Below are 22,162 nucleotides of genomic sequence, written 5' to 3' on the forward strand. Positions count from 1 at the left end.
CGAACTGTAACCATTCTGGCCACTGGTGCAAATGTTTCTTCATAGTCAACACCATACTCTTGTGTATAACCTTTTGCAACAACTCGTGATTTACATCGTTCAAACTCACCATCTGACCTGGTCTTAACTTTATATACCCATATGCTTCCAACAACTGATTTTCCAGGAGGAAGGTCCACCATTTCCCATGTGCCTGCCTTTGCATGTGCTTTCAATTCATCATACATTGAATCTTGCCATTCTGGAATGGCTGCAGCTTCTCTGTATGTTTTTGGTTCATAAAATGACAAAATAGAAGACAAGGAACAGTGATAGTCTGCATACTTAGCTGGTGGTGTTCGATTGCGAGGTGGCAAAGAATTTTCTTCAGAATCAGGATCTCGTTCCTGAGTTGCACTATTAGGTTGAGTCGTAGAGTGGTTTTGGTAATCCGTATTTGGTGGATCAACAACTAGAGGAGATGGACTTTCAGGAGTAGATATAGGAAAAGTTCTAGGATTGTATTCACTAGGAAATGGATCAGAATAAATGAAAGACTCAAAAGATGATGATTTGCTGCTTGGAAGTGACCAGAATGGAACTTTCTCCCAGAATGTGACATGACGAGAGACACGAAGCTTTCTATTAACCGGATCATAACAACCGTACCCTTTTTGTTCAATACCATAACCAAGGAAGACATACAAGACATTCTTTTGACCAAGTTTATGACGTTCACGTTCTGGAAGGAGTACAAAACAAGTTGAACCAAAGACTCGAAGCTCAGAATATTTTGGTTTCTTACCATAGAGACGCTCATAAGGTGACATTCCTCCTATGACAGTTGTTGGGACTATATTGATGGTGTAGACTGCAGTAAGGACTGATTCTCCCCAGAAATTTGAAGGAACTGAGCCAGAAATTAACTGAGTTCTAGCTGTCTCTGTAATATGACGGTGTTTACGTTCTGCAACTCCATTTTGTTCTGGAGTTTCAGTACATGACAGTTGAAGAATGGTGCCTCGGAATTTAAGAAATTCTTTGAATGGATTGGAAATATATTCCCCTCCTTGATCAGCACGAAAAACTTTGATCACTTTACCAAACTGAGTTTTTATCATGGTTGAGAAATCAACATATAACTTAAGAAAATATGCTCTAGAGCTGAATAGATATACCCATGTATAACGCGAATAATCATCAATAAAAATGACATAATACAAAGCACCTCCCTTTGACATAATTGGAGATTTACCCCAGACATCAGAATGTATAAGAGGAAAAGGTTCAGTTGAGACAGAAGTGCTAAGATTAAAAGAAAGAGCTGGTTGTTTTGCCAGTTTACAAGAGATGCAATTTGGTTCTTTATCTAACCGAGTATCTCCTAGTAAACCCTTATTGATCATATATGAAAGACGAGAAAAGGAAGCATGACCTAACCTATAATTCCAAGACATGAAGGGAGATATTGACACACAGGTGCAGTGGGAGTAGCAGCTACGACATGACTTTTAGATTCTGCTGAGAGAGCAAGAGATTGAAGGAGATACAACCGACCAACTCTACGGCCTATCCCAACTAGCTTCCCGGTTTTGAGATCCTGTATAGCACAACCAAAAGGAAAACAATATGTGTTATAACATTGATCACACAGTTGACCAACTGAAATAAGATTCATTGTAATATTTGGAACAAGAAGCACATCTGGTACATAGAAGTTATTTGAATTGTTGACCAAGCCTATATGACTTGCAGTTACTGTTGATCCATCAGCAGTATGAATCTTAGGGGTGATGACAGGATGAAGACTTTCAAAAAACTTTTGATTAAAAGTCATATGGTTTGATGCTCCTGAGTCGAGAAACCATTTTGTTGAATAAATACCTGAGGAGATAGAGAAGGCATATGCAGCTGTAGGGTTGTTACCAATTGAGAGTGCTTGTTTATCATCTCTTGAATATCAACAAGGTTTGGTGTTGAACCACCACCAGGTACAACTAATGCATATGAGGTTGTCGATGTTGCATATGGATCTGTTGCAGATGAAACTGGAGCTGCCGTAAATCTGGTAGGTGTATTGAATTTTTTTCCTCCATTAGCATTGATCCTTCTCATGTTTCTTGAGGTTGGTGAGGTGCAGAATCTAGATGAGTGACCAAATTCCTTACAATACCCACACTGTGTTGTGGGTGTGTCAGGTATTGTGGTAGCAGGTGATGTATTGGCCGATGGGAGATTACAGTTCCTTTACAAGTGTCCAAAGGTCTTGCAGTTATGACACTGTACTTGAGACATATCACGTTGCACTTGAGCATTTGAGTTTCTTGGAAAAATTTTAGGGCTGGATCGTGAGGGAACAGCAAATACTCCTGATATCTCCGGTGTGATTCTTTTCCTAGTTTCTTCTGTAATAAGTTCAGACAAAGCAACTTCCACCGTGGGAAGAGGTGAACGATGAAGGAATGATGCCCTAACAGACTCAAACTCATCATGCAAAGCCATTAGAAACTGAACTAAACGTGTTTCCTCTTTATACTTCTGCCATAATTCCAAATCTACGGTCCATATTGGTTCCATGAGTGCTAATTGATTCCAGATTAAAGACATATCAGAATGAAAAACAGAAATAGACTGATCATGCGATTGTTTCATAGATCTAATATCTTGTTCGAGTTTATACCTCTGAGCAAAGTTGATTTGGGTGTACCTTTTCGAAAGAAAATCCCATGCATCTTTGGCTACCTCAAAACTTGTGAGTTGCATGCTTATGGAATGAATGACTGTGTTTCCAATCCAAGTGAGAATCATGTGATTGTTAATCTCCCATTCTTCTTTTGGATCCTTTTTATGTGTTTCATTTTCTTTCCCTTTTTCAACAGAACTGCTTGTTGTAGGTTTCTTTTCTATACCATCGACATACTTCCACATACTCTTTCCTTTAAGAAAACTCCTCATGAGGAATGACCAGTGATTGTAATTGGTTCCATCAAAACGGACAGTGATAGGTTGAGAATCTTCTCTTGACATGATTATTATGTTTCTCTGGGTTGTATTTTCTCTGGATTGTATTGCAGCGGAAACTGGTTCTCAGATCTTTCCTAGCTCTGATGCCATGATGAACATGAGCATAGAGATTCTAATGTAGTTGTGAGAATAATTCTTTGTATCTTCATTGATAGGCAAAAGCCTGATTTATACATGTTTACACAACTAGATAAGGCAAATAAAAGATACACCTAACAACTAGATAAGGCAAATAAAAGATACACCTAACAATATCTATGATATATACAGAAAGAATATATATGCGGTTACAACCAAATAACAAACACAATAATGTCAAGATATCATATCTTGACCATATCTTAACACGCTGAAGAACTCAAGAAAGAACATGAGATTCTACAACCTATGTTGTAAAAGCCGCCTTAGGTGTAGCACAGGTTTTCTTATCGTTAGTTGGTTTACAAAATGCAAGTGGAATTTTGATTAATTTTTCCTACTTTAATTACATTGCTTTATTTCACTTTGTTTTAGAAGAACATAAAGGTCAAAGTCTTTGCCTTGAATTATTGGTCTTTCTCTCTACATCCTTAATTCGCCAGCTCTTGTGGAAAATTCAAGCAACTGGGGGTAACGTGGCCATTATTTCTACTCAAATCAATTTCAGTACGTACAAAGACTTGACTCTAAATAATTTAGTTTGACCCGTCTTCCCATTACGCGTTTAGAATTGTCTTATCGGTGGTGTTTTATACATTTGATGAACTGAGCATTCCCTCATATATATAAGAAATCAAATCAGAGCAAATGTCTCAGTCGATCTTTATATTTATACTATTAATGGTCTTTCATGTATTAGAATAGTAGTAGTAATCAAATCGCTCGACCAGGTTGCAGAGAAAGATGTGGGAACATAATTCTTCCTCACCCATTTGGTATGCATGATACTAATTGTTATCGTCCTGGGTTTGAGATCATTTGCGATGAATCTGTAAGTCCTCCAGTTGCTAGTTATTTTTCTCGGGGTGGTCCTGTTAGGTATGTAGTTTAAGACCTCATCCTAGACTATGTTCGGGTCAATGTATCCGTACCAGCCATCTGTGATCATGATAATATTACTAGCAGTGCCTCAGAGCTTATTGATCCTGGGTCTGGGTGGTCAGCTCCCATCCTACATAAAACACCCTTCACCATTTCCAACACTCTCAATAAATTAACAGTCATTGGTTGCAACATTTTTGGTTTCGTTATACCACTTAATAATGGTATAACAAATTTCACCAGCAGTGGGTGTGCATCCCGTTGTGATGTGATTCTTGGATACAACAGTAGTATCCCAAATCCTTGTGACTCTGGTAATGGCTGTTGTAAGGTAACAATTCCAAGCGGACTATCTGGATTCAAGATACAGACAGCGAGTACCAGTGATTCAATCCAGAATCTGTGCGTCCGTGCTTTTCTGGTTGACCAGGAATATTTTGCGGTTGATGATTTAATTGTGTCAAGGGACGACTCAGTTGTACCTGTGATCTTGGACTGGGCGGTACCTGACTTTTCTACATGCAGAGAAGCTCGAAGAAACCCCACCGGATATGCTTGCGGATATTATACTGAGTGCATTGACCCAAACAATGGCTTCGGTTACCGCTGTAAATGTGCAAAAGGCTATGAGGGAAATCCTTATCTCAAACATGGCTGTCAAGGTACACAATAACACATATACCAGTCAGCAGTATAGCTGGAAATTCAAATTTATACTACCTTTTTTTTTCACCTAAACAGTTAATTTTGTCATGTCCATCAAATTAGAGATGATGTAAAGGTGCAACCACCCCCATGCGTATTACTGTCGTCTGGCCATTGGAATCCACCAGTCTTAGTCTCAACGGGTGCATGTGCGGAAGGCTTATAGGGCCACATAAACCTACCAAAAAATTGAAACCTTTTGATTTGCTCCCTTGGCTTGCTCAACCGGTTATGCGGTTGGAACTTCGGGCTTCCAGCATCCACACCAAATGCTAGGCCTTGGATCATGTATATATGAACGGAGACCACTGGTGACTTTATAAATAAATTGTGGTGCAGAAGGCAATTGTGCCTAAAAGATCCAATGAAATGCCAACTTTTCTCTGTGAACTAATGTTATTTATTTATGCAGATATTGACGAATGCAAAGGACCAAACAAGTGTGGACAAGAAGCTATTTGCATTAATACACTTGGGAGCCACAGGTGCGGTTGCGCACCTGGTAAAATATTGAGATCCAGTAAATTAGGATACGATGTACACGTGACAAACGAAAACTTCAGATTGCTTTGTATCTAACACCAGGTATCTAATACATCTCAAATGTTTCCATCTCTTACTAATAAATGATTTATTCTGTAAGAAGTTCGAATATGAAATGGGTAGCCCATCTACAGGTATTGGAGGAGGCATAGTAATAATACTTCTGCTTGGGCACGGTTACTGGTTGTACATCGGGTGTAAGAAGAGAATGAAAAAGAAACTAAAGAAGAAGCACTTCACTAGAAACGGTGGGTTGTTATTAAAGAAAAAGATCAACTCAATTCAAATGATGGTAGAGTGGAAAAGGCAGCAAAAATCTTTGTCACCAAAGAGTTAGAGTGGATGACAGATTACTTCAATCCAAGTAGAATCATCGGTAAAGGAGGCTATGGTACAGTATTTAAAGGCATGTCTTCATGTGGTGAAACAATAGCCATCAAAAAGTCTACATTGGTAGATGAAAACCAAGTAGAGCAGTTCATTAATGAAGTTATTATTCTATCGCAAATTAATCACAGGCACATAGTAAAACTGTTAGGTTGTTGTTTAGAAACCGAAGTCCCGTTGTTGGTATATGAGTATGTCTCCAATGGAACGCTCTCATACCATCTCCATTTAGAAGAGGGGGATAATAAACCGTTACTTTCATGGAAAAATCGTGTAAGGGTTGCATCTGAGATAGCAGGGGGACTTGCATATTTACACTCAGATGCTTCTATGCCAATTTTTCACAGAGACATAAAATCCACCAATATACTCTTAGATGAGCAATACAGGGCTAAGGTCTCTGACTTCGGAATTTCGAGAACAGTACCTATAGATAAAACCCACTTAACCACACTCGTGCAAGGAACTTTCGGCTACTTAGCCCCAGAATACTTTAATTCAAGTCAGTTCACTGATAAGAGTGATGCATACAGTTTCGGAATTGTTCTTGTGGAGCTCTTAACAGGAGAAAAGGCAATTTCCCAAATCAGACACGAAGAAGAGAAGAGTCTAGCGTTATATTTCGTGAAACTAATGGAAGAAAATCGGTTGTCTGAGATATTAGATATTCGAGTTTATAATGAAGTACACAGAGCTGATGTTCGTGTTGTGGCTAAACTCGCCAAAAGATGCTTGGAAAGTCTTGGCAAGAAAAGGCCGACCATGAAAGAAGTATGGCTAACTTTAAGTAGGCTGCATGAAAAACTTTCAAAAGATCGAATGTCCTGGTAGAAGTTCGTTCCAATAAGAGGATAAAATTGAAAGTCCTCAAATACAAAAGGAAGAATCTTCAATGCAAGAGGCGGAAACCAATTCAACCAAACCATAGTGATGGCTTGTCTGGCACTGCAGCATGCCCTCCTTTGCTTTTTTGTTAGTGTAATATAATATGTGTGGTAAATGTTTCTCAGATTTCAATTTGTAAGTTGTAACTACCTGATTGAGATCAAAAGATTACAATTCGAAATGTCTTCCTTTAACCAATCTTGAATATCTTGAGGAAAGTTATCCAGGTACTCAAAATCCAGACTACTACTTCTAGCTTTCTTGGCTATAGAGAGAATCAGCTACCCCTTTGTGCATGACAAACATGTTTTTGCTTGTTTCTCCTTTGAACCGCGACAATGTTTTCACCATCATCAAGCTGACTAAGCTTCAAAATGATATTTATTGTATCACCGACCGTTTTTGCTGACCAGTATATCTTTCATAGGCTGATGTGATTGTGTGTTTGTCGCACGTGAAGGGTTCCAACTGGTTACATATCTTTTCAAGTTGTGCTACTAAATCCACCTTGGCCTGTGGATGCTCTTTTTCACCCATCATAGTTGAGTGAAAGTCTTACTAAAACTAACTAGTGTTACAACTCTGGCAACAGATACACACTGATAAAATGGGCTACAACATTTTATAATTACAAGCCCCTAAACCGGTGCATACGCACTGGTGAGACCATGTAGTTCAGACATATAATTAGACTTTTTTCTTTTTTTCGGAAAAGAGGCAATTCATGAAGGAGTTTATATAAGTTCAGGGGCTATATTAGATATTGCTGTCGAGCAGCCAATCCTTAGCATCTAAGCAGTATAGCTTTGGCATGTTGGCCAAGCTTTGCCTCCTCGGTTCATCCTTTGCCTCTCTAGATTCATTCAGACATGCAACTTACTTACGCTCCCCACTATGACTTCAAGCCTATGCTTGTTTTCTGCCACGAGTAAGTAGAAATTCTTTTGATGTCAGTATTATCCGATCCCTGGTCTTATTTTTTGTTGTGCTTCTGATTAATTCTTTGCCGAGATACACTATTTGCAAAAAGAGAAAGTTGATAAGAAATAAGAAAGGGTGCCAAGATAGTACCCCGAAAACATACAATAAGAGATGATGAGCAAAGAGTTTAGAAACCTTTAAAACTTCGATAAATTAATAGTTTTGGGACTGCTAAATTCTATCAATTTAGCGAATGATTAATTTATCGATAAATTAATAAGTGTGTAGTATCAAATATCTATAAATTTTATTTTCGATTTAAATTATTTTCTAATTATTTTATGGCATATTATGTATATTAATATATCATTGTAATTTCTGTTTTTTGCAAATTTGGACTATACTTTAATGTTAAAATTAAAATAAGAAAGAAAAGCACAATAAAATTATTTTGGGACTTCTCAAGAGAGTAAAAAAGTTAAAGATGAAGTCAAATGTATTATAAATGTGAATAAAAACAAATAACTATAGATGCCTATTTTAATAAGCACCATAATGTAATGTTATCACACTGGTTATTAATTTATATATTATTTTGGCCATATTTGAAACTTAAAATTTTTATTATCTTATAAATTTAGCGGGATTATTGATTTAGCATACTGGCCCAAGCCGAAACTGGCAAAAAACATTATCTTAGCGAAGTTATTAATTTATTGCGGATTAATATAAGGAAGTTGTACTGTACTCTCTAAACACAACTTTTCCAATCCAAAACAAAATCCTCAAACTTAATATTTTGAAAAGAAACAACATTAATGGACCAACTAACTAAACACACTTTGATGCTTATAATAAGAGAGTTCATAGATTTTCTAACTTGTTTCTTAGCAATTAGAATGTCGTTCCTTTCCAACCACACAATCCACTGTATAGCAAAAGCCACATAATATTTGAAGAAAACAACAGTCACATCTATGATCTTCTAATCTAGCAGCTAGATTGGCCATCCACGTCAGCTAGGGAAACCTCTTTAAGTCATATAGTATTGCTAATCTAGCAGCTAACTTAACAATCCACGTCATCTGGGACCACTGTACAGCGTTGTTTGGTTCAGCGTTTTAAATTTCAGCCGTCAGATCAATTTTGTGATTTTTGTGGGCGCTGAACCATTCAGCGTTGGGACCACTTTTTGAGCGCTGAACCATTCTGCGCTTTAAATTTCAGCCATCGGATCAAATTTTATGACTTTTGTGATCCGTGTGATTTTTGTGAGTGTTGAACCATTCAGCGTTGGGAACACTTTTTGAGCGCTGAACAATTCAGCGTTTTCAATCTCGCTGTTAGTTGAACTGCGAGCACTTGTTAGGAGAGAGAAGTAGATAGAAGTAGTGTTAACTTTTTTCCCACACTTTTTTCTTAATTTGCAACACTTTTTGGCCAATCTAGTCCATATGGGTTAGCCTTAGCAATTAAAATGTCGTTCCTTTCCAACCACACAATCCACTGTATAGCAAAAGCCACATAATATTTGAAGAAAACAACAATCACATCTATGATCTTCTAATCTAGCAGCTAGATTGGCCATCCACGTCAGCTAGGGAAACCTCTTAAGTCATATGGTATTGCTAATCTAGCAGCTAACTTAGCAATCCACGTCATCTGGGACCACTGTACAGCGTTGTTTGGTTCAGCGTTTTAAATTTCAGCCGTCAGATCAATTTTGTGATTTTTGTGGGCGCTGAACCATTCAGCGTTGGGACCACTTTTTGAGCGCTGAACCATTCTGCGCTTTAAATTTCAGCCATCGGATCAAATTTTATGATTTTTGTGAGTGTTGAACCATTCAGCGTTGGGAACACTTTTTGAGCGCTGAACAATTCAGCGTTTTCAATCTCGCTGTTAGTTGAACTGCGAGCACTTGTTAGGAGAGAGAAGTAGATAGAAGTAGTGTTAACTTTTTTCCCACACTTTTTTCTTAATTTGCAACATTTTTTGGCCAATCTAGTCCATATGGGTTAGCCTTAGCAATTAAAATGTCGGTCCTTTCCAACCACACAATCCACCGTATAGGAAAGGCACACTATATTTGAAGAAAACAAGAGGCACATCTATGTTGAATTATTATTTACACAATAAATATCTTCAATTAGAATGTCGAGGTAAACCTCATTTTCTGATATTTAACTTATTCTAAATAGCATCTGAATGGAGCCACATCTACGTTGGATTCTTGATGATAGATGTTCTGACCATGTATGTAGTTGCTGTTCAACAATACCCAGTAATAGTGAATTGTTTGCAAAGGTCGATGGAATTAGATTGTTTCTATGACTTGTATCCACAAGGATAGATATATAGGCGGAGGCAATAATTCTACACGAGAATAAAATGGTATTACCTTTCACCCCGAGCGTGTCATTGGTGGAATTCACCGATCTTTCCTGGAAAATGCAAAAGCAGTTGCATTGGATGTGATCGCAATTCTAATCCAAAGTATAATAAACTACGTTTACCATATAAATTTGGTATTTCAGAAAAAATAAAACTTTTTTCATCGTTTTGACTTTGACCAAATAAAACTTTTTTCATCATTTTGACTTTGACCAGACATGGACCAAAATTTATCAAATTTGTTTTCCTCCTCAAATTCATTTTCCACCTCCTATTAACGGGACTCGAACTAAAACAATAAGAACGCAAAAGGATGGAGCAAACCACAGCAAATTAAACTCGCAAACTAACTAATGTCGTCTTTGCTAATAATCATGATTACCAGAACTTTGCTAATAATCATGATTACCAGAACTGCTCCGACAGCAAAACAAATCACAGCATCCTAAGCTTAACAAATGCAACATTGCAAGAAACTGGAAATTGCAGCATTGAAATGAGCAAGACATTCTCACTGTTCATACTCCTCATGAAGTTCTTCATCTTCGTACTCACCATCTTCTTCATCATCAGCAGTTGCATCTTGGTATTGCTGGTACTCTGAGACCAAATCGTTCATGTTGCTCTCAGCTTCAGTGAATTCCATCTCATCCATACCTTCACCAGTGTACCAATGCAAGAAAGCTTTTCTCCTAAACATAGCAGTAAACTGTTCACTAACTCGGCGGAACATTTCTTGGATGGAAGTGGAATTACCAATAAAAGTTGAAGCCATCTTAAGACCAGAGGGTGGTATATCACAAACAGTCGACTTAACATTGTTTGGAATCCATTCAACGAAGTAAGATGAGTTCTTGTTTTGGACATTCATCATTTGCTCATCAACTTCTTTGGTACTCATTTTGCCACGGAACATAGCGGAAGCAGTTAAGTAACGTCCGTGCCTGGGGTCAGCAGCACACATCATGTTCTTTGATTCCCACATCTGCTGGGTTAGCTCAGGTACACTTAGTGCTGCGTATTGCTGAGATCCGCGGGATGTCAGGGGAGCAAATCCAACCATGAAGAAGTGAAGACGAGGAAATGGAATCAAGTTAACTGCAAGCTTCCGCAGATCAGAGTTCAATTGGCCAGGAAATCTCAAACAGCAGGTTACACCAGACATTGTTGCGGATATCAAATGGTTCAAATCTCCAACTGTTAAATCAATCACAAACAATAACAATCAGTTTATGTCCATTACGACACACGTTACAGCCTGTTCGGTTGAAAGAATTCAATTATGTCGAAATCTAATTTATGCAACACGATTCTAAAAAAAAAATGATGTTTGGTTGAGTTAATTCAAAACAATTTTGCAGCATATTTCCTAAGAACTGAATTACAGGGACTTCAATTCCCTAAACCAAACGCTGTGTGAATGAAAACAAACTAGTATACAAAGGATGAAGGTTGAGAAAGAATGCTTACAGCTAGGAGTAGTGAGCTTAAGAGTTCTGAAGCAAATATCATAAAGAGCTTCATTATCAAGAACCATACACTCATCAGCATTCTCAACAAGTTGATGAACAGATAATGTAGCGTTGTAAGGCTCAACCACGGTGTCAGAGACCTTAGGTGATGGAAAAACAGAGAAAGTAAGCATCATTCTATCAGGGTATTCTTCTCTTATCTTTGAAATCAGTAGAGTTCCCATTCCTGATCCAGTTCCTCCTCCCAATGAATGACATACTTGGAATCCTACAGTACAGATCAATCAACAGATAAAGATTAATAATCCCTAAAATGGAAGATCCATAGAATAATTTATAAATGATGGCAAAAAAAAGGCTAGGTTTAAGAAGAATATTTAATATACTGCTACCAAGCTAATACCATCTATTGTGCATAATGAGGTACAGAGATGAATTTAACTTAGGAAGCAAGACCTAATTAATATATAATAATGTACGTGACCGATCCAATAATAAAATTAAAGTCGGACTCAGTTAAGGTGGGACTCTTTTGATTTTAAATCGGTTCGTGAAACAAGGTCCACCTTTTAAACTGAATAAAAATTATTCAAACAAAATCAAGTGTAAAGGAAGGAACTACTCCCTTTTGGATAGGTGTCAGTGTCATCATATATTTAAAATTACCAGTTCAAATTCACTCACTCTCTCAATAATTTTATTATGGGCCAGGTCCCGTACATAGCTATATTTTTATTAGGTCTTTCTACCTATATTTTATTTAGCAGAAAAACAAGTTACAAATTGAGAATACGGCAAATGCACACTAAGTACTCATGCTTTCTAAAGCTACCTATAGAATAAAACGACGACTGTGGAAGCACTGCTACAGAACTAACCCAAACTACTTCAGAAACATAATAAAGACGCAGGCAAGTGCACTTCACAATAATGTAAGTTTTAAAAAGAAAACATGCAACAGTGTGCCCACATAGTTATCTCGAGGATCATGTATTATAATGCTAGTAATAGAGTAATAGTCAATAAGATCAAATCTAATTTGTTAAACACCACCATCAAAACAGCATATCATAAATTCTATTACACTCAAATACATCAGATACACACAGCTTCAAACAACAGAACACAAGTACCCTCTGAGTCATTCACATATCTAGGGTATCAGAAACCCAAAAATCTAACAAAAATTGCTTAATGTCCCAAAAAAATCTTCCCAATTTTTTTCCACTAATAGGCGACAAACCAATCTAGGGCCTAGATTTGTGACACCGAATGTGGGGAAGTTTGGCGATAAGAAGCAATCTGGGGTAACAAGCAAAGTACAAAATCTAAGCATCAAAACTTCCTCGTACTGATAACCATCCAAGTGTATTTTGATTACTATTTAGAAGACACCAAATCACCAACATTAGTTTGCATACAATAGATATTCACAAGAAAAGACTCACCATAACATAAACTGACTCCCTTTAAAGGCAATGGGCAATGGGCAATGGGCTTAGCAATAATCATGTACTTTCAAGCTTAGTAGTTCTTTTCCTTAATGTTTGATTCATAAATCAACAGATAAAGATTAATCAATGTTCCAAGGAAAAGTGGCATCTATAATGGCAGAGATTATGCCGCGGCCTGGAAAATAGCTAACCTAGAGCTAACCCAAAGTCGCACCAAAAAATTACTAACTTCCGGCTTAAACTAACTGACATAAATCAGCCTAGCTAACTCTAATACTGGCTCGCTCATGGCTAACCCAAGGTCACAGTTGTTTCTTTCTACAAAGTCGAAACCGTATATTTTTATTTTCACCATAATCAGAAGATGACTTGATAAACGAAAAAAAATGCCCACGCGTTTTGATCCTCTATGCCCAGTCCCCATATATTAAAAAAAAAAATCAATCCTTCTGAACATATGCAATGAGTGCAGTTAATTGATAAGTTAGGAACCTATTAATAGTGCCCTTTCCAAAATACTTTAACAAACAACCATTAGGAGCGCATCTAATTCTGTTTAAACATACACCTCTAGTAATGGTACACACATCTGTAATGAGTTGCATTTCTTAGTACGGTCATGTTGGTGCTTTATTGCTGGACTTAGACCCAACGCCTACTAGTTGGGTCTAAATCAAGGCCTACTAGTTGCATTTCTCAATAAGACCCTACTAGTAGCATTTCTTAGTAGCATTTGAAAGGTGATACTTTCACTACTTCAAATTGAAAATATACCATTTTCCCTGAAACAACACCTAAAATGGCTTTATCAGTGAATCGAACACAACTGGAAACAAACCCCTAGTAACTCCGAAATTACTGAATCTAAACAGTGATTAACCCTAAAGAGAACAAGAATCATCGAATAAATCAACAAATAAAGATTCAAATCCAAGATCTACAGAAAAATTCAAAGAAATGAAAAAAAAAAAAAAAAAAAACTAACAAATCGAACGAATATGAGTTAGGGTTTATAATTAAAAACAAGCCGCTAGTGGAACAAGAATCATCGAATAAATCAACAGATAAAGATTCAAATCTAAGATCTACAGAAAAAAATTCAAAGAAAATGTCCAAAAAATTAGGGTTCAGAAGAAACATTATACCTTGTAAACAATCAGCGTTTTCAGCTTCTTTTCTAACAACATCAAGAACGGCATCAATCAACTCAGCACCTTCAGTGTAATGTCCTTTAGCCCAGTTATTACCAGCACCAGATTGACCAAATACGAAGTTATCAGGTCGGAAGATCTGACCATATGGACTAGATCGGATCGAATCGACGACACCAGGTTCCAGATCCATGAGTACAGCTCTCGGTACATATTTACCTGAACTGGCTTCGTTGTAATAAACATCGATTCTTTCTAATTCAAGTTCTGAATCGCCTTTGTATTTCCCGGTCTGGTCTATTCCGTGCTCTGCGCATACTACTTCCCAGAATTTTGCACCGATTTGGTTTCCGCATTGGCCTCCTTGGATGTGAAGGATTTCTCTCATTTTTGGATTTTGATTTTTTGGCTAGAGAGAGACTGGAATTTGAAATGAAGGAGATGGGGATGGGGATGGGGATGGGAAATTTTATTTATAGAGGAATTATTGTTACATTAAATTAAAAGAAATTATTAACGGGTGAGATTTAACGATAAGAAGGGTAGATAGATGTGGCCTAGGGTTCTGTAATAAATTTGAAAATTTGTTTGTTTACTTTATTTTAAAATTTGCGACTTCAGTGTTACTAGTTACTACGTGGTAATTAGTTTCAGACTCACCATTAATTGGACAAGAAAATGATTTATATCCCGGGTTATCCCAGATAGTGCATGGGATCCATGCTAAATCAGAGTTCCGAAACCCGGCCCGGCCTGGCCGGTCAATCCAGTGAATCGGTGACCCAGTCATCTTTTCGGGATGGTCTGTTGCTGACCCAGTAAACTTACAGAAAAGCGGCTTATTTCATGAGAACCGGGTGACTCGTCCGGGTTGACTCATGATCCACCGTACTGAAAACGGGTTAAATGGGTTGGATCTAACCAATGTAGTTAATATCGGATATCGGTTTATCTCGGTCGGGACCGATACACTGGTACGATTTTATATCGGGGATATTATCGTTGAAATATCGGTATAATATCGGTTCCAAATTTTATAGCAAACATTTTCTTCACACATTTTCTATTAAAATATAATAGATACAATCAATTTTATCAAAAACACAAAAGAGTAACTTCAATAACTTTAAAGTTCACAACCTAAAATGATAATTAAACAAGTTCATATTAGGAACATGAGAGTAACTTCAACAACTTTAAAGTTTACTACCTAAAATGGTAATTAAACAAGAATATTACAATTTTAATCGAAATCATATGCGTCATCATAGATATCAGCCGATATTATCTGGAAAATACCCTTAATCTTTACCGAAAATGACTAATTTAACCAATACCGGATTATCGTGAAAATTTCGTATCGGTCGATATTATCGGGAAGATACCGTATCGCCGATATACTGCTTCTCGTATCTTTTCAGAGTGATATCTGATATTGACTTTTAATCGAAATCATATGCGTCATCATAGATATCGGTCGATATTATCGGGAAAATACCCTTAATCTTTACCGAAAATGACTAATTTAACCAATACCGGATTATCGTGAAAATTTCGTATCGGCTCATATTGGCCGATATTATCGGAAAGATATCGTATCGCCGATTTACTGCTTCTCGTATCGTTTCAGAGCGATATTTGATATTGACTACATTGGATCTAACCATCCACGGACACAGGCCAATACCGGATTATCGTGAAAATTTCGTATCGGCTCATATTGGCCGATATTATCGGGAAGATATCGTATCACCGATTTACTGCTTCTCGTATCGTTTCAGAGCGATATTTGATATTGACTACATTGGATCTAACCATCCACGGACACAGGCCACCAAGCTCCTTTCGATTTTCTTCGAAAATATAGAATGCGAGTAAATGGAATCGATGCTCCGACCCATTGGTTACTTGAGATGTCCCTTACCACTGAGCCAAATGCTCTTTTGCGAGAGAAAGTTTAAGATTTTAATTAATGTAATAATAATTATCAAGATTAGGGGTTTGTAAATTCTTATATATGCGACCCAGTGAACCCGAGTTAAACCACTGGTTGACTCATTTGACCCTGACCCGGTAACTTTTCCGGTTCGATGTCCGGACCGATTTTCAGAACACTGTGTTAAACCCATCCCCGCTAAATCACCGGGTTGGAAAAGAGACCACCCCGTTGTTTCTATCCGGATAACTCGTGGGATGTGTAGCAATTCTGTAACAAGTGAACGATACAGTAAATCATATTTGAACGTGCTGATCCAATAGTTGGAGTGGACTATATATTGCGTGGACACATAATAACATAAATAGGAAAAAGCAAAGAAAAAAAACTTGGAATAGATAAAAACAGCAGAGGTGAATGGTTCGAAGCGAGGAAACATATGAGTATTCTAAGAATTTGTAAAAGTTAAATTTGGTCAAAAATTCGGTGAATAATTCATGATTCGGCGGTAATATGAAACTTACAGGTGAATTCGACAATTATAGTTGTACAATTCCTGAACTTACTAACGTGGTGCTAGATATACCACATTTTGCACCAAGAAATCTCTCGAGATAGAATCAAATGATCCCTATTATACCTCTCATCATTGGGATGGAAAAAGGTAATATGGGTCCACTTATTGTTATTTTTTCCGTGTGATGTTCGGGATATATAAGCTCGAAGTACATCTAGCAACGCCTACCTTTTTCATGGACTGGTTCAGCACCCCTGGTTCAGTGGCGGAGCTAGAAAATGAATGTTGGGTGGCTAGAAAACATATTGGTTTGACTTGGACTGGCTTAAGCCTATTATTTAGGCTTGATTTTTCCTAACCAAACCCAATTCCACTATAAAAATGTACATTTTTTTGGATTTTGGGCTCCAGCCCAAGTCTCTACATAGTTCTGCCACTTCCCTGGTTAAGAGTACACCCTATATATGAAATACATACACTATTAAAATGATATTTTATAATAATGCCTGCATTTTTAGGGGCCACTTGAAAAGAATTAGGGGGCACTTTTTTATTCCCATCCATTGAAGGTGGTTACTAAATTTAAGTTTTATAATGATGCCTGCATTTTGTCCTTCACCTTTATAATAATACTAAATCATAACATTCGTCTTCTCATTCTTTATTCTACCGATTGAGAAAAAAAAATTATCGTTTTAATTTTATTAAAATCAAATTCGTCGGTCATTTAAGGATTAATTGTTTAAAATTAAAACTCACAATTCATTAACCTTAAAGTTGAAACTTGAAACATCAAAAAAAAAACCTCGAGTTAAATAAACAAAACAGATAGATGATAATATAGTTGTGACCCAATTAGGATTTGATTGCTTGAGATTAAAAAATTGATCCGAAATTTTTCTAAGATTTGCAGTTGCAAAAACATAATCGGTAGATAACAATCTATTTTACATACCGATTATATATGGTTGATGTTCTTCAGAAATGACGAAACCTGGTGATGTATTTTTCTATTTTCCCTCTTATCCGCTGGTTGCATTTGCTCAAATATATCAACGTGATTTTTCACTTGGCTGAATAGAACTCTCTGAGAAAGAGAGTGGGCATGGCGGCCCATGAGTTTAAGCTTCCCGACTTCAGGTTGTCGTACCAGGTGAACGATGTGTCCGTTAACGATTTTGGGAATTCCCTTAAGCATAACTTCACATTAGTTGCTTGATCGTTTATAGTGGATAGGAATCGACTAAACTGTTCACGCGGGTTCCCTTTCCCGTTATATGCTTTGAACTTTGGTAAGGTATAATCCTTGGGGTATTGGTATTCTATGGCTTTGGAGGGATACGGGATGTTCATGAAATTGTAGTTGTTCTGTTTTACCACTCGGTAGTTTGTTTCCAGATACTTTTCCATCGCGTCTTCCGACATAACTATGGGAGTTTCCACTCCATCTCTAGTATCCTTTGTCATTTCCTTGGCGCTTTGTTCGTCTTTCAGCCGCCTTTAGCAATTTCCTCAATTCTTGCTCTCTCCTAATTTGATCTTCCAGCTCTCTTCGCCTGTCTTGCAGAGATAGTCGTGCAGGTGGTGTTTCTCCAGTTGCTTGCTGTTTAGCCTTTTCTTGTAGAGCCTCTGATATTCTCCCTTGTGTAATCAGGCTTGCTACTATTCCTACTCTCCCTCTCCTTCAAGGTTAAGTGGTTGTCTGACTGGTTGATTCTCTAACGTGCCTGTGCTAGTTCCTTCCTGGTGTGTCATGGTGGAAGAGGACGGGCCTCCGGGTATGGTCGCCAACTGTTGATGGGTGAATATGAGATTAGTCCTACACGTCCTAGTCACAAAAATGACAACACCTTCATATAATAGTACGAAAAAAAGCTTGTTTTTTATTGTACTATGTCCTTCCTTTTGGATGCTTTTCCCAAAACTCTTCTTTTCATGACATCATGCCACATGTCATAGAAGTTCCCCTATTTACAAATATTGTCATTTCTCCCAATATGGCCATCTACTTCTTCACTAATCACTTCCTTGTCCTTTCTACTTTGTGGATATATTCTATTAGGCTTAGGCTTCAGTTCCCAAATCCCCTATGCTTTATGATGGGTTTATCCTCCCTCTAGGGGTTTCACAGCCCTGCTAAGGAGTAATTATTTTCATGTATCAACAGGACTCCCAATACTTGACCACTTATTGTCTCAGAGAATCTTATAGGTCAGTGGCCACTGGGACAAAACATGTGAAGGAAGCGCACAAGATAACTGAATTTATCATCTTCTCTTCCTTGAAATGAAGAAGCGCTGAAGATGCTGAATATTCTGTGGAAGGATGGCTATCTGCATAAGGAGATACAGTAAAACATCTATAAAATAATAGGCTTGGGACCACCCAAATCCTATTATTTTAAAGAGATATTACTTAATCGATAAAATAATAATTTATTATTTTTATACATATAATTATATATTAATTTAAAAAATAATTCTTAATTTAAAACATTTCATTGCAAAGAAACGGGAATGCATTCTAGATTTTAATACTGTTTAAATGGACAAAAATGTAAAAAATAGCCAGTAAGTAAACAGTTTCATCTTAAACATTTTCAAATACTTTTTCTTATTTTTATTTTACATCAGGATGCATCCAGTTTCATCCTCGTTATTTTTTAAGTTTAAGCCAGGATGAATTCAGTTTTATCCTTGCTATTTTTTTGGTGTCCATTTCACCTATACTAATTTTTACTCGTCCATTAGAACCATGTTTTAAAAATATTTGGACAAGTGACCCATTTTCCGTTTGAGCTGTCACCGAATATATTGGAGATGTTTACAAGCATAGTCTAACTAAATGTTACACATTGAAATCTGAGAAACATTTATCATACACACTAACACAAGGAAATATAGATGTTCAACAAAGTTTTGCCTTCTATATTCGGGATCTTTCAATTTTATCAATTTCGCCATCGATCATAATCTTGTAGGAACTTCTAATAGGACATTTTGAAAGTTTTTCATGCAACCCACTCAAACTTAGTGATACTTCTTTCATGGTCGGCCTTTTCTTCCCAACACTTTCCAAGCATCTTTTGGCGAGTTTAGCCACAACATAAACATCAGCTCTGTATCCTTCGTTATAAACTCGAACATCTAATATCTCGGACAAACGATTTTCTTCCATTAATTTCAAAAAATAAAACGCTAAACCCTTCTCTGATTCGTGTCTGATTTCAGAAATTGCCTTTTCTCCTGTTAAGAGCTCCACAAGAACTATTCCGAAACTGTAAACGTCACTCTTGTCAGTGAACTGACATGTGCTGAAGTATTCTGGGTCTAAGTAGCCGAAAGTTCCTTGCACTAGTGTGGTTAAGTGGGTCTTATCTATAGGTACTGATCTAGAAATTCCAAAGTCAGAGACCTTAGCCTTGTACTGCTTATCCAAGAGTATATTGGTGGATTTGATGTCACGGTGAAAAATTGGCATTGAAGCATCTGAGTGTAAATATGCAAGAGCCCCTGCTATCTCTGACGCAACCCTTACACGATCTTTCCATGAAAGTAACGGCCTATCATCTCCCTCTTCTAAATGGAGATGGTATGAGAGCGTTCCGTTAGGGACAAACTCGTATACCAACAAAGGGACTTCGGTTTCCAAACAACAGCCCAGTAATTTTACAATGTGCCTGTGATTGATTTGCGAGAGAATAACAACTTCGTTAATGAACTGTTCCACTTGGCATTCATCCACCAGTTTAGACTTTTTAATGGCTATTGTTTCACCACCTGAAGACATGCCTTTATATACTGTACCACAGCCTCCTTTGCCGATGATTCTACTTGGATTAAAGTTGTCTGTCATCCTCTCTAACTCTTTGGTAACAAAGATTTTTGCTGCCTTTTCCACTCTACCATCATTTGAGTTGATCTTTTGGTTTAATAACAACCCACCATTTCTCGTGAAGTGTTTCTTCTTTAGTTTCTTTTTCTTTCTCTTCTTACAACCCACGTACAACCAATAACCATGCCCAAGCATAAGTACTATTACTATGCTTCCACCAATACCTGTAGATCATGCCAAAGCATACAGGTCATGCATCTCATGCTCAATTTAGTTAAACAATAAATCATTTTTAGTAACATATTGAGATACTATGTCAATGTATTAAATACCTGGTGTTAGATACAAAGCGATCAGAAATTTTCGTTTGTCACGCCTACACTGATATCCCGCCAGTTTGCTGAATTCCAATATTTTACCATGTGGACAACCGCACCTGTAGCTCCCTGGTGTATTAATGCACAGAGCTTCTCTTCCACACTTGTTTGGACCTTTGCATTCGTCAACATCTGCGTAAAATCAAATAACACTAGTTTACAAAGAAAAAGTTGGCCTCTTATTGGATGTTTCAGGCACAATTTGAATATCTAACTATACTGATGATCGGCATCTGTGTTATCGTGTACCTTGACAGCCATATTTCAGGTAAGGATTTCCTCCGTAGCCTTTTGCACATTTGCAGCGATAACCGAAGCCATTATATGGGTCAAAGCACTCAGTATTAGCTCCACAAGCATATTCGACGGGGTTTCTTCGAGCTTCTCTGCATGTAGGAAAGTCAGGTACTGCCCAGTCCAAGATCACAGGTACAACTGAGTCGTCCCTAGACGTAATTAAATCATCAACCCCAGAAAATTCCTTGTCAACCAGAAAAGCACGGATGCATAGATTCTGGTGGTTGAGGTTAACCTGTACTGGATCACTGGTACTCGTTGTTTGTATCTTGAATTCAGATAATCCCCTGGGAACTGTTACCTTACAACAGCCATTACCAGATTCACAAGGGTTTGGAATATCTACGTATCCAGTCCTCACATCACAACGGGATGCACACCCACTGCTGGTGAAATTTGTTATACCATCATTCAGCGGTAAAACAAAACCAAAAATGTTGCAACCAAGGACTGCTAATCTGTTGAGAGTGTTGGAAATGGTGAAGGGCGTTTTATGTAGGATAGGCTCTGACCATCCAGACCTAGGATCAATAAGCTTTGAGGTAGCGGTAGTGATATTATCATGGTCACAGATGGCTGGTACCGGTACATTGATACGAATATAGTCTAACGTGAGTTCTGAAACTTCATAACTACGGGTTTCATAAGCACCATTCCTTGAAATAAAACTAGCAACTGGGGGACTTACAGAGTCATTGCAAGTAATCTCAAATCTGGGACGGTAACAAGTAGGATCATCCACACCAAATGGGTAAGGAATACTTACGTTCCCACATCTTCCTCTGCAATATGGTTGAGCCAATTGACTACTGGTGCCATTACTGATCGTTCTTGCTACTGTTGATGCTGAGTTCAATGCTCTACTTGTTGCTGCAACTTCTGCTTCTAATGCATAAAACACCATTACTAGTACAGATACAAAGAAGGACGGACCTTGAATGACAGATAATAAAGACGACATTTGCTCCGGTACATGATTTCTGATCAATGCTTTTTGTTTTATGAGGGAATGTTCAGTTCACAAGAACTTCAATTCCAATAACGCGTAATGCGAAGACGGGTCAAATTAAATGATCTCGAGTCAACAAGTCCTTGTACGTACAGTGAAACTTATTTTTGAAATAATGGCGACACCAACAAGCTACCCGGCTGCTTGAATTTTCCACAGGTGGATAGCAGTTAACTTAAGACCACAACATGGCAGACACACAAACCAATAATTAAATTTCGACTTGCGACTAAGAACCAACCAATCAAATCACTTCA

The 22,162-nt window shown here is 37.5% G+C and overlaps 3 protein-coding genes and 1 pseudogene across 3 annotated transcripts; 2 read left to right on the plus strand and 2 right to left on the minus strand.

Annotated features, from left to right (window-relative positions):
* The first annotated feature begins 2,755 nt into the window (after positions 1–2,755).
* Positions 2,756–5,472, plus strand: LOC113345004 (wall-associated receptor kinase 2-like). The gene is made up of 5 exons (XM_026588864.1): positions 2,756–2,776; positions 3,842–4,020; positions 4,105–4,685; positions 5,141–5,213; positions 5,406–5,472. The coding sequence occupies exons 1-5, from the start codon at positions 2,756–2,758 to the stop codon at positions 5,470–5,472; spliced, it is 921 nt and encodes a 306-aa protein (XP_026444649.1).
* Positions 3,816–6,722, plus strand: LOC113344969 (annotated as a pseudogene).
* A 3,241-nt stretch (positions 6,723–9,963) lies between these two features.
* On the minus strand, positions 9,964–14,387 carry LOC113345083 (tubulin beta chain-like). The gene is made up of 3 exons (XM_026588949.1): positions 13,930–14,387; positions 11,329–11,598; positions 9,964–11,055 (listed from the first exon to the last, which is right to left on the minus strand). The coding sequence occupies exons 1-3, from the start codon at positions 14,321–14,323 to the stop codon at positions 10,370–10,372; spliced, it is 1,350 nt and encodes a 449-aa protein (XP_026444734.1). The 5' UTR covers positions 14,324–14,387; the 3' UTR covers positions 9,964–10,369.
* Positions 14,388–19,201: 4,814 nt separating this feature from the next.
* LOC113345073 (wall-associated receptor kinase-like 1) lies at positions 19,202–21,852 on the minus strand. The gene is made up of 3 exons (XM_026588941.1): positions 20,849–21,852; positions 20,555–20,731; positions 19,202–20,446 (listed from the first exon to the last, which is right to left on the minus strand). The coding sequence occupies exons 1-3, from the start codon at positions 21,798–21,800 to the stop codon at positions 19,314–19,316; spliced, it is 2,262 nt and encodes a 753-aa protein (XP_026444726.1). The 5' UTR covers positions 21,801–21,852; the 3' UTR covers positions 19,202–19,313.
* Positions 21,853–22,162: the final 310 nt, after the last annotated feature.

The sequence above is a fragment of the Papaver somniferum genome, unplaced genomic scaffold (genome assembly GCF_003573695.1).
Source record: "Papaver somniferum cultivar HN1 unplaced genomic scaffold, ASM357369v1 unplaced-scaffold_80, whole genome shotgun sequence".
NCBI lineage: Eukaryota > Viridiplantae > Streptophyta > Magnoliopsida > Ranunculales > Papaveraceae > Papaver > Papaver somniferum.

What these genes read in the sequence shown, in the direction of transcription:
- LOC113345004 (XM_026588864.1), top strand. Translation starts at nt 2,756, where the DNA reads ATGACTGTGTTTCCAATCCAA. An exon ending in TCTCGGGGTGGTCCTGTTAG is followed by an intron (nt 4,021 to 4,104) that starts GTATGTAGTTTA and finishes TAATATTACTAG; the next exon opens with CAGTGCCTCAGAGCTTATTG. An exon ending in TCTCAAACATGGCTGTCAAG is followed by an intron (nt 4,686 to 5,140) that starts GTACACAATAAC and finishes TTATTTATGCAG; the next exon opens with ATATTGACGAATGCAAAGGA.
- LOC113345083 (XM_026588949.1), bottom strand. Translation starts at nt 14,323, where the DNA reads ATGAGAGAAATCCTTCACATCCAAGGAGGCCAATGCGGAAACCAAATC. An exon ending in AAACGCTGATTGTTTACAAG is followed by an intron (nt 11,599 to 13,929) that starts GTATAATGTTTC and finishes TCTGTACTGTAG; the next exon opens with GATTCCAAGTATGTCATTCA. An exon ending in TAAGCTCACTACTCCTAGCT is followed by an intron (nt 11,056 to 11,328) that starts GTAAGCATTCTT and finishes TTGATTTAACAG; the next exon opens with TTGGAGATTTGAACCATTTG.
- LOC113345073 (XM_026588941.1), bottom strand. Translation starts at nt 21,800, where the DNA reads ATGGTGTTTTATGCATTAGAAGCAGAAGTTGCAGCAACAAGTAGAGCA. An exon ending in CCTGAAATATGGCTGTCAAG is followed by an intron (nt 20,732 to 20,848) that starts GTACACGATAAC and finishes GATTTTACGCAG; the next exon opens with ATGTTGACGAATGCAAAGGT. An exon ending in CGCTTTGTATCTAACACCAG is followed by an intron (nt 20,447 to 20,554) that starts GTATTTAATACA and finishes CATGATCTACAG; the next exon opens with GTATTGGTGGAAGCATAGTA.